Source organism: Fukomys damarensis, unplaced genomic scaffold (genome assembly GCF_012274545.1).
Source record: "Fukomys damarensis isolate Sample0158 unplaced genomic scaffold, DMR_v1.0_HiC HiC_scaffold_20, whole genome shotgun sequence".
NCBI lineage: Eukaryota > Metazoa > Chordata > Mammalia > Rodentia > Bathyergidae > Fukomys > Fukomys damarensis.
The window spans coordinates 12,811,597-12,824,733 of record NW_022900932.1 but is presented as its reverse complement, the minus strand read 5'-3'; the positions used below and the strand labels follow the sequence as shown (position 1 = coordinate 12,824,733).

General features: G+C 55.2%; 1 protein-coding gene across 1 annotated transcript in view; it reads left to right on the top strand.

Annotated features, from left to right (window-relative positions):
• Positions 1-5,484, top strand: part of Ppif (peptidylprolyl isomerase F) — a 5,939-nt gene extending 455 nt beyond the window's left edge. The window contains exons 2-7 of the mRNA XM_010617822.1: positions 113-231; positions 1,008-1,038; positions 1,488-1,576; positions 3,030-3,126; positions 3,584-3,659; positions 5,081-5,484. Coding sequence (XP_010616124.1) covers positions 113-231; positions 1,008-1,038; positions 1,488-1,576; positions 3,030-3,126; positions 3,584-3,659; positions 5,081-5,216 — 548 coding nt within the window. The 3' untranslated portion in view covers positions 5,217-5,484. The remainder of the gene's footprint in view (positions 1-112; positions 232-1,007; positions 1,039-1,487; positions 1,577-3,029; positions 3,127-3,583; positions 3,660-5,080) is intronic.
• The last annotated feature ends 7,653 nt before the right edge of the window (positions 5,485-13,137 follow it).

Genomic DNA, 13,137 nt, shown 5'->3' with positions numbered 1-13,137 from the left:
TGGTCGATCTGGGGCTGCCAGGACTCCGGGCCCGGAGCGCTGCCTGGTGCGCGGGTGACCTTGGGCCTCTCGCTTCCGGGCCCCGGGCCTCAGTTTCCCCGTCTTTGAGAAGGGCCACCCTGGGAACAGCGGGGCGGAGTCGAGGCCGGGGGTGGTGGAGGAGGCTCAAGGTCAGATCACGGAGGGGGAGGGCCAGCGCCCTGGCCGGCCGGGCTGGAGGAGGGTTCCGAGGTCGGTGTACTAGGGTGCTGTTCCCCGGGGCCGGGTGGGGTGTCGTGGCTGTGCGCTTACTTGGCAGCCCTTGCGTAACGCGTTGCGTGGCTCCCGCCAGCTCCCACTTTAGGGTAGTGAGTGTGGCAGGCCACTGCCTGGCCACCAGGCCCCAGGTGGACCGGGGTGGCCCCTCGTGTCTGGTAGTAGAGCCAGTGTGCGGGGTGCCCCAAGCGGAGCCACCCTTCTGGGGTCCACACTGAACATCTTGCCCCTGTTTCTTTGGACCATAGAAGCCTTCGTGTGTGGCGTTGGAGCCGGCCCCACTTAGAACAAAGGGGCCACTTGCCCTTGACTGACCTGCTTCCAGGGAGTCCGGGTGTTTCCTGTTAAGCCTCAGTTTCCCCTTCTTCCAGAGGGAGGCACCCTGCTCACGTGTGCTTTCCTTGTAAGAGTGAACCTTGAAGCTGAGCTGGAAGGGGCTGCCCTGGGGGGGCTCTCACTTCCCCTACCTCCACCCCTTTGCCTGTCTCTGGGCCTCAGCTTCCCGTCTGCCCACTGAGTGGTGAGACTGGCTCTTCCCTGTCCAGGATCTGAGCTGCCTTCTGCTCCGGCTCAGGAAGCAGCTGCCAGGAGTGATTGTGGGCTCCGCGGCTGTGCTGTGGGTTGGTAGTGACAGGGCTGGCTGTGTGGTCCTTTCTCATGCTTGGGGCCTCTGTGGGCATCGGTGGCCTGGAGGCCCCTTCCTGAGGCTGCCTCAGCACTCACTGTTCTTTCTTCCTCTTCCCTCCCCACAGCTGAAGGCGGATGTTGTCCCAAAGACAGCAGGTAAGGCGGGGCCGTGCCTTCTGAGTCTGGCCTGGATAGAAGGGAGCAGTCAGGTGGGTCTGGGGAGGACACGGGGCTCAAGGGGTTCCGCGTGAGGCCCAGCTGCTGGGTGCTCTAGGGCAGCCTCGGTCCCTCTCGGGGCCTCATTGGTGGCTCTGCCCACCTTTCTGTAGTACCATGAGTCTCAGAACCAGGGAAGGCACATTCAAGAGTCCCAGGGACAGCTTCCCCTCCTGCTGCCCAGTGGGTGGGATGGGGACACAGCCCCTGGGCTCCCTGCCCCATTGACCTGGCTGGCTCGGCCAAGAGTGTGCTCTTGTCAGTGTTTGATCAGTCCCACTTAGTCTGGCAGAGCAGATCCAGTGGATTGGCTGGGTCCCCCCAACTCCCTCCAGGTGGTATTGGGATACAGGCCTGTTGACCCCTCTGTCTTCCCTCTCTCCCCTCAGAGAATTTCAGAGCACTGTGTACTGGAGAGAAGGGCTTTGGCTACAAAGGTTCCACATTCCACAGGGTGATCCCGGCCTTCATGTGCCAGGTAACATGGCCCTCCGTGCCTCGGTCTCCCCTTCTGTACATGGGGGCCCCCCTGGCCAGTGCTCACCCTGGGGGCCACAGGTTGTCCCAGCTGGGGTGGCCCTTTTCTGCTCTAGAAGTTAAGCAGCGAGCCTGGGGTGGGACAACCCTGCCCAGCCACAGAGGGGTTACTGGTGACAAGGAGAGCTGGGGTTGGGCAATGGACTGGGGGGCGGACCTTAAGGCTTTGAAGGGCCAGCGGAGTCACACAGTCCTGTGGCCCCGGAGCCCTGGGCATGGGAGATAAAAGGAGAAAGACGAGGAGCAGGGAGACCAGGCCCTGCTGCATGTGCCTGGGTTGGGAGCTTTTCTTCCCAGCAGCGCTTTTGTTCTCTGTTGGTGGCTTGCTCTTTGCTCACGCGCCCGCCTTAGTACCGCGAAGCCAGAGCGTTGGGGATGGGTGTCGGCAGCAAGAACTCCCCAGGGGTCTGGGCTTCCGCAGTGCTGGGGGCTGTTCTCTATTGAGGCAGACCCTCAAGGTCAAGGCTTAATATCCTTGGGGCTGACAGAGCCTAGAGGACCTCTCTGAAGTCCTTTCTGCCCAGAATTCAGAATTCTCTCCCGCTCCCCTGACCCCTTGGCTGCTGTCGTGGTGTAAGGTGATGAGTGGGGGCTGGGCCTGCTGACACTGTGCTGCCTGGATCCGCACAGGAGGTGGCCAAGGCAGGGAGGAGCTCTCGGGGCTGTGGTTGTGGGGCAAGCCTGGCCAAGCCCTGTGGCCTTTCTGCCGTAGACGTTCCCGGTGCCACCTGAGTCAGGGCCGAGTCAGCTCTCTGTAGGAGGTGGGATTCCCAGAGGCCACGTGTCTGAGATACTTTACCAGAACCTGTTGATACTTCGGCTGGTCTGGGCAGGTCCTCTCTGTCACCTGAGAATGCTGTCTCAGGAAAGTCAGTGTGGCTGTGGCCATGGCTCCACTGGGCACAGCTGGGCCCCAAAGTCCCGTCAGGGCTGCCAGGACCTCAGGCGAGCTCTGAGAAAGGATGCCAGCCCTGGGGGGCCTCGTCCTGGGTCTGACTGGATTTGAGCGAGGAGCTTTGGGGACAGGAAGGGGGACTCGGCCTGAAGACCTGGTCAGGCTCAGGGATGGGCACCTGGCCACCTCCTTGTTGCCTTCTTGTTGGGGATTGCAAATCCCAGGTTACTAAGCATGTCTCAGAATAGCTTTTCGGTCCTTTCGGGGGTGTTTAAAAGCTTGCTCAGAGAAGAAGATACTGGTCAGAAACCAGGATAGTTATTATGGCAGAAAATGTTTAAGCTTTGATTATTTACCTTTCTATCTCATTGATCCTTATTTCCCTGGGTGATTGTTGGCCCTGTGGCCTGAGGGGCTTCAGGCGGTGGTCCCGGGGTGGGCTGGGGGCTGCTCCTACCAGCTGTGTGTGGCGACCACTCAGAAGTCATTCTGTGCACAGGGGGGCGACTTCACCAACCACAACGGCACGGGGGGCAAGTCCATCTATGGGAGCCGCTTTCCCGATGAGAACTTCACGCTGAAGCACGAGGGGCCAGGTGAGTGCCCCGAAGGCTCCAGGCCGCACTGCTCTGCCTCTGTGCTGCACCTCGTTTCCTCCAGCATCTGGTCTGCTCTTGTTTCTGGCTTACTGGGTTTCCCTAGTGCTTTCTCACCCCCCTCTCAGTGTAGAAACAGCTGTCCCTTGGGGAGCTTGGGGGAGAGCCTTTAACAGAACCCCATGGTGGTGTCACCTGTGAGGTCCAAAGTGGACCGTGGGAAGCTGCGCCACTGAGTGCTTCCCTGAGGCCCTTTCCCGCCAGGCCACCGCACTGAGACCTGGCGACAGCAAAGCAGGCAAGCCTTGGGTGCTCATGGGTGACCCTGCTTCCTTGCTGGGCCCACGATCTAAAGACTTGAATGTCCTTGGGTGCTCTGAGCTCTCTGCGCTTCTGCAGGGCCTCCTGGGGGACACACGTCCTGAGTGGCGTGACCCACTCTTGCTCATTTCTGCAGGTATCCTGTCCATGGCCAATGCAGGCCCCAACACCAACGGCTCCCAATTCTTCATTTGCACCATAAAGACAGACTGGTGAGTGCCCCTCTCCAGGTGCTTCAGGGACACAGGGGTGCCCTTGTGGCTGGAGCAGGGTTCGTGCAGGTTCAAGGGAAGGCATGTGCGGCTGGGCCATCCACCATGCAGTCCACTCTGGGACAGTGACCTTCTCCTAGGTCGTGTGTCTGGGTGAGCGAGTGAAATGACTGGGAGCAAAGTTGGGTTGTTCATTGTTTGGGTTTTTTTTTGGTACCGGAGATCGAACTCAGGACCTGGCGCTTGCAAGGCAGGCAGTGGCACTGCTGAGCTAAATCCCCAGCCCTGGATTGTTCCTATGACTCTGCTGTAGTTGGACTTCCTGTTATTGCTGTTGGCTGGAATGTGCGCGCGCACGCGCGCACACACACACACACACACACACACACACACACACACACTCTCTCTCTCTCTCTCTCTCTCTCTCTCTCTCTCTCTCTCTCTCTCTCACAAATGGGTTCCTGTACTTAGACCTTCCCAGTGTAGTGGCCTGAGAAGAAGCAGGTCTGCTTGGTTTGACCCAGGGTTTCCCAGCCTCTCCTCCCCTGTGGGACATACCTTGGGACACGCCGTGGCAGGTGGGCAGTCGGATGTCACAACAGGTAGGCTAAGCCTGCAGGTGACTCCCAGCCCTTGGCAACCCCTTCCTGCATCCCGGAGTCTAGAACCATCTTTTCCCTGGTAAACTTTTCACTAAGGGTTGTTTCTCTGCCCGGAGCTCCCTGGTGTCCTAGCCTTGGGACATCTGGATTGAGGGACAGCAGCTGGCAGGAGCTAAGACTGCATAAAGCCCCTTTCCAGGATTCTGAGAGCCCTGGGGCATGGGGTAGATGCGAGCATCTCTGCCTTCTGGGTGAGAAGGATGGGGTGCCAGTCCAGCAGGCCATCGCTGACCCCTTCCTCTCTGCTCTTCCGTGGAACCCTTCGTGCGTCCTAGAGTTGTGTCCATGGCTGTCACCACTCTCAGCTTCACTGGAGCTGCTCCAGGTGCCTCTGACATTCTCAGAGCCCTCAACCCGAGGGCTGCTTGGGGCTGCTGTGTTGCACGCCTGTTGCTTTGGCGCTCACTTCGTACTTAGGGACCCGTAAAGGCGTTTTCAGGGTAGCTCAGTACCTGTCTTCTCCCTGGGCAGAGCAAGAGTAGCTCGCTTTGCACACACAAGGTTACCAGGATGTGGGGCAAGCGGCCTAGGGCAAGGTCCCAAGACGCAAGAATGTGTCCTGGAAGCCAGGAGCCCTTTGGGGCATAGCTGGGGAGCTCAGCAAGAGTTTTTTAAAAAGCTTCAGACTGGATCCAGCTGCTCGGGGTGGGGTTCAATTCAAACTGCTATGTTCGTAAATAATTACACGGCCTAGGGGTCAGCATGTTGGGTGACGTTGTATTCCTCTTGTACCTGCTCTCCGGCGCCTGCTGCTCACAGGTTGGATGGCAAGCATGTGGTATTCGGCCACGTCAAAGAGGGCATGGAGGTCGTGAAGAAGATAGAATCTTTCGGCTCTAAGAGCGGGAAGACGTCCAAGAAGATTGTCATCACAGACTGTGGCCAGTTGAGCTAACCGGCGGCCAGGGTACTGGGACGGTAGCACCTGTGGGTTGACTCACCCAGGTCACCACCTGGGACTCTCAGCCAAGGTGCCCCGAAGAGCGCCCTATGCTCGTCCCACCGCCTGTGTGCTTGAGGAAGGCCACTCAGGGATGCACACCTCCTCCAGGGCCACCAGCCTTTTGACTCGGGGGACAGCCCATTGCTGCAGAAGGACTGTGATACCTGTTTACTGTTGTCTTCCTACTTGTAATAATATAAGTAACAAGACAGCCTAGAAATGAAGCTGGGATATGGCCTGGGTTGGTGGCACAGGTCACAACCCCAGATCCTGGCTATTGCGACACAACTCAGGGCTCGTGTAGAAGTTCCCAAGACCGAGGCCTTTCCTCCAATTACTGTGACACCCATTGGTTTGCTGCTGACAACTCTGAACCTGGAAACAAACCCCACCGTGAGCTGCACCTACTCAATGTGAATTCCTATGTGGGAATGGAAGTGGTCTGTAAGCGCCCCAGTTCTGGAGGAGAGTATTTTCTGTGGACTTTGCTTTTTCAATGCGTGTTGGATAAATCCAATCTACGGATGATGTATGTAAAAGATTTCTGGAACATTTGTGTTCACCTTCAATGTGACAGTAAATCCTATTTTCTGGTGTCTGGTTTTAGAAGTTGTCTGTAACTTAAATATTTAAAGCTTACATTTTGGTAAGTTGTCATGTGTCTGGTGTTATGCAAAGGCCTTTTTTTCCTGGTGCTGGGGATGGAACTGGGCCTCAATAATGGTTGACATATGCTTGACCACTCCTCCAGAGATGTACTGATGGCCAGATGCGCATGAGAAGATAGTGCACGTCCTTATTCATCGGGGAAATGCAAAGCAAAGCCCAGTGAGATACCACTTCACACCCACTCAGAGGGTTGGTATTAAAAAGCCAGATAGTAACAAGTGTTTGCAAGGAAGAAGAGAAATCGGAACCTTCACACTCTGATGTGTGGGAAACAGCCTGATCGTTCATCAGATTGATTTACCACATGCCCCACCAATTCCATTCATAGGTATACGCCCAAGAGAGAAGATTAGTTATACACAAAAACTGGCACATGAATATATAGCATTATTAATAGTCAAAAAGTAGAACCAACCTGTTTTAGCTTTTCCATTACTGACAGCCACAACTTGAGAGAGGAGACGTTTATTCTGGCTCACTCTTGAGGGGTTTCAGTTCATGGCTGGTGGCTCCAAGACAGAAAGAGCATGGTGAAAGCACAGGGCTCATCCTGTGGCAGGAAGCAGAGAAAGGAGCTGGGGACAAGGATACGCCCATGTCACACCCCCAGTGCCCGCCTCCAGTCAGGCCCCACGTTTTAAGAGCACATTCAGCCATGAGCTCATCGATGGACAAATCCCCTGGTGAGAACCACACCTCATAATCCAACCACCTACTAAAAGCCGCACCTCTGAACCCCAGACTTCTGGGGGACATTTTAGATCTAAACCATAGCACAACTGACAGGCCCATCAGCGGCCAAATGTACAAGCACAGTGTGATGTAACCGTGCAATAGAATTACTGGGCTCTAAAGAGGAAAAAAGTACTGATGCTTGCTCCAACCTGGATAAACCTTGGGAACTGTGTGCTAAGTGAAAGAAGCAAGTCACAAAAGACCACTCACTGCACAGTTCCATTCATAGGAAATGTCCAGCACAGGGAGGTCTACAATGCCAGTAGATTCATGGATGCCTGGGGATGGAGCGGGTGGGTGGTGGAGATGCCAGTGGGTGATGATTAAAATGCATGAACCTTCTTTACAGGACGATGCACATGTTCTCGAGTTCACCTTTGGGGTAGTTGCATATATCCAGGACCACACCCACAGCTATTTTAATGGGCAAATTGTTAGTTATGTGAATTGGACCTCAAGAAGTTCGCTTACAAACGTGCAGTGGCAAAGTCTCACAATTCTTCAGGTGTATAAGCTGTGTCTTCCCCTTTCAGAGCATTGATTCCAGGTGAAATCATCACAGTGTTGTCGGACAGAGGAGCCTGTTCTCAGACATAGGAGGGCAGGCTAAATTCCCCCAACATAGAAAAAGCCCAGTGACTTGAAGGCATAAGTTGGTTTCGTTTGAAGCCAACCGAATGCCACGATCCCCTTCCTTCTTATCAGTGCTGTTTTGCATGAAAAACTCAATGGACCTGAATCCACATGACCCTGTGATTCAGCAACCTGCACAGTTACGGTTTTGTTTCATTTTAAGTGATAAATCAGCTCAGCGCCTGCAAGAAATAAGAGAATCTTTTAGGATTGTCATAGAAGCTTTCTGATTTTCAGGTTTTAACTTATGTTGATGATTCAAGAGCACAAGTTTTCCATTTTCTTTTGGTAAGTAATCAAGCATCCGCGGAATTTGCCCCTCACCAGTATTTTTTTTTTTTCCTCTCTCTCTCTTTTTGGTACCAGCAATCGAACTTGGGTCCTTGCGTTTGCAAAGCCGGCAGTGGAACCACTGATCTAAATGCCCAGCCCTTTTTTTGATTTTTTGAGACAGGGTTTCACTATGTAGTGGAGACTGACCTGGAACTCACTATGTAGCCCAGGCTGGTCTCGAACTCACGGCGATCCTCTTGCTTCAGCCTCCCGAATGCTGGGATTACAGGCAGGCACCACCATGCCTGGCTCTCACCACAGTCTTTATGGTCATCACCATTGTCATGATGGTCAAGTGTTGTAGACACCTGGCTTCCGGAGGCGCATACCTGTCACGCCACAAAGCTGCAGCTGACAATGTGACTAATGTGCATGTCACTGCATGCTGTGGATCCCTAGCATACCATTTCCCATGGCAAGCTGTTCAGCTCTGCCTCCAAGTCCAGGGTGTACCCAGAAAAATCTCCAGACCCCATCCCTGGAGTTATCTCCTGGGGCCACTCGTGGTGTCAGTTCCGTACCGTGGGGATCCAAAGGGGAGTCTGAGATGATACAGCGATTCAAACAGGGCACTTAGGATACCTAAGTGAAGAGAGTGCTCTCCAGTGCCCACTGCTGGTAAAGCTGGTGATAGGCCCGCTGGCTGTCCCGAACAGGGCTCTGGAGGGAGGATTTACAGCTCTCAGACCGCACTTGGCAGACGGGCATTGAGCACCGCTTTCTTAGGCTCGGTGAAATGCTTAGGCCATTTGTATTTAACGTAACATAAAGGAGGTTAAATTTTGAAACCACCCATCTTACTCTTTGTTTTCCCTCTTTCTTGGCTTTCATTCCCTTCTTGCCTTCGTTTGGGTTAAGTTTTTTCTCCTACATGATTTCATTTTTGTCTCCACTCTTGACTTTTAGATTTAATTCTTCACTTGTAGAGGTTTCTTTAGGAGTGGATATATAGTTGTTTAACTGATCACGGACTGATTGCAAATAATACACCCTCTTTACAGATAGAAGCGTTGCTGGGTCAAATGATAACTTGCTTTTTAACTTCTTAAAAAGGAATTGCCAGACTTTTCCAAAGAAGCGCTATTTTACATTTCTGCCGGCAGTGTATGAGGGTTCTGTTTTCTTCATGTCCTCACCGACCTTGCTGTTTTCTCTTTTATTCTAGTCAGTCCTGTCGGTGTGGGCTGTCATTGTGGTTTTATTTTTCATACCCCCAACATCTGCTAACGTTGAACACCTTCTCATGAGCTTATCAAGCATTTGTGTGTCTTCTTGGAAGCAACGACTGTTCAGACCCCTGCTAGTGGTAAAATTGTCCTGTGGTTGAGCGGTACGATCTCTTTACAGAGTCTTGATACAAATTCCTTATCTGATCCCCATTTTATTATGTCTTGAGGTTTTTCGATTTTACAAGGGTGTAACAGAAATGTACATTCGGTAGGATCTGAGCTTTGCACCTTGGTCTTTTTCTGGGCTAGCGGTACGTGAGGCCGTGCTCTCTCGCAGTGCTGAGCAGTGGCCGCAAGCTGCTCCTCCAGACGGCCACACCATCAGGCAGGCTCACAGCCGCTCCTCCAGGTACCGTGTCACTGCTGTGGTGCCCAGGAGCTTGGGCATATTAAATGCATTTTTGGCTTTCAACATTTTCAACTTCTAGTGGGGTTACTCAGCTGTAACTCCATCATAAGTCAAGGAACGCTGATACATAGTTTATATAGAGACGTGGCTCACTTAAAAGACGAGACGTCTTCCGAGACCCGCACTATTTATTAGGTGATTTTGCCCTCATGTGAGCATCATCGAGTTACTTACAAACTGGCATGGCTACAACTGCACGAGGCAGTGTGATCCCGTGGGACTGTTCTATGTGTGGTCTGTCACTGACTGTTCCTATGTCCTTGGAAACTCCCAGACCCCTCCTAGCACCAGACCAAAACTGCTGGGGTGGCCCCAGGCAGCCCAAAGACTGTCAGCCCAACATGGATTTCATCCCAGGTCTGACTCGGAGATTGTCAGAGTGAGGATTTCTAGAGGTCGGGGCTCACCTAGGATGTAGGAGAAAGAAAAAAATTCCCTTTTAATCCCCCTACCCACTTGCCTGCCAGCAGGAAGTTGCAGTTCTCCTATTCAGCCACCAGAGGGCAGACAGCAACCAGTTGATGGGCACAAGAGGGACCAGAGAGCTGGGGACTTCTGAACCTCAAGTTCATCGGGAGAGAGCAGGCCCCAGAGTGTTGAAAGTTGTCTCCATTTTGGTGCCCAGCCAAGGTCTGATTCCCAGGGAGAAGAAGATCATGTAATTATATACTGGGCAAGGGTTGTTTGCCACAGCACAACAAAGAAACCAAGGCAGAAGCCAGGTCAGAACTAAGCTACCAGAGTGTGGGTACCCAGGAGAGGAGAGGAATGGCCTGGGGACCGAGGGGAACCAACAGGTCCAGGCCCTTCCTGGGGCAAGGTGTGGACTCCGGCTGCCAGCCAGACAAGTTCCAGAGCTTGTGGCTGGGCAGAGGTGGAGGCGGGGCTAGAGCGCCACGTCAGAGGCCCCATGGCCCAGCTGCCCATGCCACCTCCTCTCAACTGGATTGAGCCTGTGTCCCATGTAGTGTGCTGCCTTGTTTAGTTTACTCCCCCACGCCGGGGATCAGACTCAGGACCTTGGGCTTGCTAGGCAGGTGCAGAACCACTGAGTTATGTCTCTGGCCCTAGTTTACTCTTGACCACGGCCCTGGGAAGGTGGGTGAGCATTGTCCTTTCCATTTCCAAGAGGGCAGAATTGAGGCTGAGAGAGGCCCTGTCCATCTGTCCAGGATGAGGACAGGGAGAGATGGAGGGGACAGCAGACCTAGGCCAACACATTTCCCAGTGCGGTGCAGAACGTGGAGGGGCCGAGTGGGTGCTGTTCCTGGAGGGTGTGTGCGGGTCCTGGGCCCAGAGCAGGAGGAAAGAGCTGCATCCTGGGACAGAAGCACAGCCGCTGCAGCTCCCTCGTTCACTCGCTTGCCGGGGTTGCAGTGGGGACCAGCAGAGCTGTCCCACCCCCAGGCCCCGGAAACTGTTCAGGGACAGACCTGGGGGGAGGCTGAGAGCTCCTTGGGGGCTGATGCTCGGCTGTAGGAAGCGACAGGGTGGGGCCCAGACCTCAGGTCCCTGTCTCTTGGCATGGGGAGCAGCTCTGGGAGGGTTACAGGGAAGAAAGCTCTCTGAACCTCAAGTTCCTCCTTTGTAAAAGGTGAGTCATAGGGTAGGAGATCTCTGCACTCTGGGAGGCTGAGGCAGGAGGATCACAATGTTGATTCCAGCCTGGGCAATTTAAATGCGTGAGACCTTGTCTCAAAATAAAATATGAAAAAAAAAAAAAGGCTGAGGATGAAGCTCCCGGTGAGAAGGCCCTGGTTCAATCCCTGGTACTGAAAAAGAAGTGACTCATCACGGTCCCCGAGCACAGATCATCACAGGATCAAAACCGTGCTTTGGTGGAGCAGCGGGTGGCTGTCACATCTCATGTCCCCAGCCGCCTTGCAATCCCTCGGCAGACCACTTGGAGCTCAGCTCCTGCCCAGGCGGAAACAGCACAGGGAAGAGCTCGGTGTGGCCAGTCCAGTGCCGGCTGGGTCAGTTGCTCTTATCCCGGCTCCTCTCCTGCCTCCATTCTGCACCATTTGGAGACAGAGCCCAGGCATCTGACTTCCCCTGAACCACTGGGCAGCCAGCCAGGCTTTTGGTCACCCCCGGGTAAGGGTTTGAGATTCAAGTCTCTCCTTTCCTCCCCCGGGTCCCCAGCTGTCAGGGAAGGAGGTGGGCAGGTTCGAAGGAAGCTCATTCCTCTCTGCTCCAGTCTCTTTCCTCTGAAAGTAGCATTGGCTAAGAGGGGGCCAGAGGAGGGTGCCCTGGGCTCACAGGCCAGGGGACCCCTTCTCCACAGGGACCTCCTGGCTGGGAGGGGTGTCCTCACGGGGTGCTCAGCCTGCCCTTGCTGTGTGTGTTTCTGTGTGCATGTGTGTGTGTGACTGTTTGTGTCTGTGAGTGTGGGGAGAGGTGAATATGCCAGCCCGGGACAGTGAGCAGGCCCTTTCCAGCCTCCTGGGAATCTGTCCCAGGATCACTGGTGGGGGAGGAGTTGGGGGGCCTCAGGCCAGGCCAGGCCTTTCCTGGCTCTGGCTACAGTGCTGTGGGAACAGCCAAATGCGGCTGCTGAGGGAGCCCACCGCCAGCACCTGCCTCTCAGGCACGCTGGTGGGGCAGGGACGACACAGGCCCAAGCCCCACTGGCTGGCAAGTGCTCCATGCCCACCTGGGTCTCCTGGGCCATGGAAACTGGTCAGGACCTTGGGGCGGAGAGGCCTGGCCTGGCTCCTGCGGACCCCCGCCCCCCAGCTAAGCTGCTTGGGAAATGCTGCTAGGTGGTTGAGGGCATGGACCCAAACCAGTGTGGGTCAGAACAAGCATGGGCCACAGAGGCAATGAGGTGCCACAGAGGACCCCACCCGTCATCTTGGGGGCCAGGGCTGTGTCCAGACTGCGTTTCTCCACCTGTCCTGTTGGCATACTCCTGGTCTGGTTCCCGCCATGACAAGGAATAGGAGACAGGAGGCCAGAAAGTCGGGCTGCCACCAGGGCCTTCTCCTGCTGTGAGGAGCATCTGCCTGGGTGGGGTGGTGGCGAGAGAGTGGCTGACCTTGTGGGCACAACTGACTGCCCTTAGCTTGTGCATGAGGACCGTGTCATGCATTCTGAGAAGGGTTCCAGGCAGGGTGCTGGCCTGGTCCCCTTCACTGTGTCTGGAGCTGACACCAAGGGACCCCTTACGCCCTCACAACCATCCTGGGTTGCTGCTGCCTCCCCACTGCCTTTCACCTGCCTGTCTTCTCACCCCCAAGGCCACCCAGCCTGGGGCTCCCCTCTTCCCCCACCTTGGCAACTCTGGGCTCTGCCTCTAAGCCCTGCACTGGAGTTCAAGTCCTGCCTCTGCCGCATGCACAGTGGGAGAGGCTCAGCCTCCACCCGGAGCTGGGCCAGCTTCTCAGACTCCCTTTCCTGTGCCTACTTCTGGGCCCCTCAGCGGACAGCTGCCTCTGGACATTGGTATGAAGTCCAACCGGAAATCCTTCCTGTCCAGCGGAATTGCTGCTTTCCCAGTTCTGGGAGATGTCGAAATGCAGGCTGGGCTGGCCACGAGCTTGTTCTCTCAGAAAGCAAAACATGCATGCGATGGGCATGGGCACAGGCCCTCAGAGCCAGGGCAGGAGCGGGGCAGCAGCCCGTGGGCCTCAGGCTCTGTGGCAGCTGGAACTCCATCTTGCCTGCTGGTAGGAAGACCATCCCAGGGGCCCTGGATTTGAGGCCGGGCTCCCCTCTCCCCCGTGTGGCCTCTGCCTGAGCCGCAGACAGTGGCTGGGAGAAGTCACAGCCCCTGGTCACCCTGGGAGGCTGCAGTGTGAGCAGCATCACATTGCTGGACTGTTTGACCCGCACAGAACCCCACAAAGAGCTGGGCCTTGGG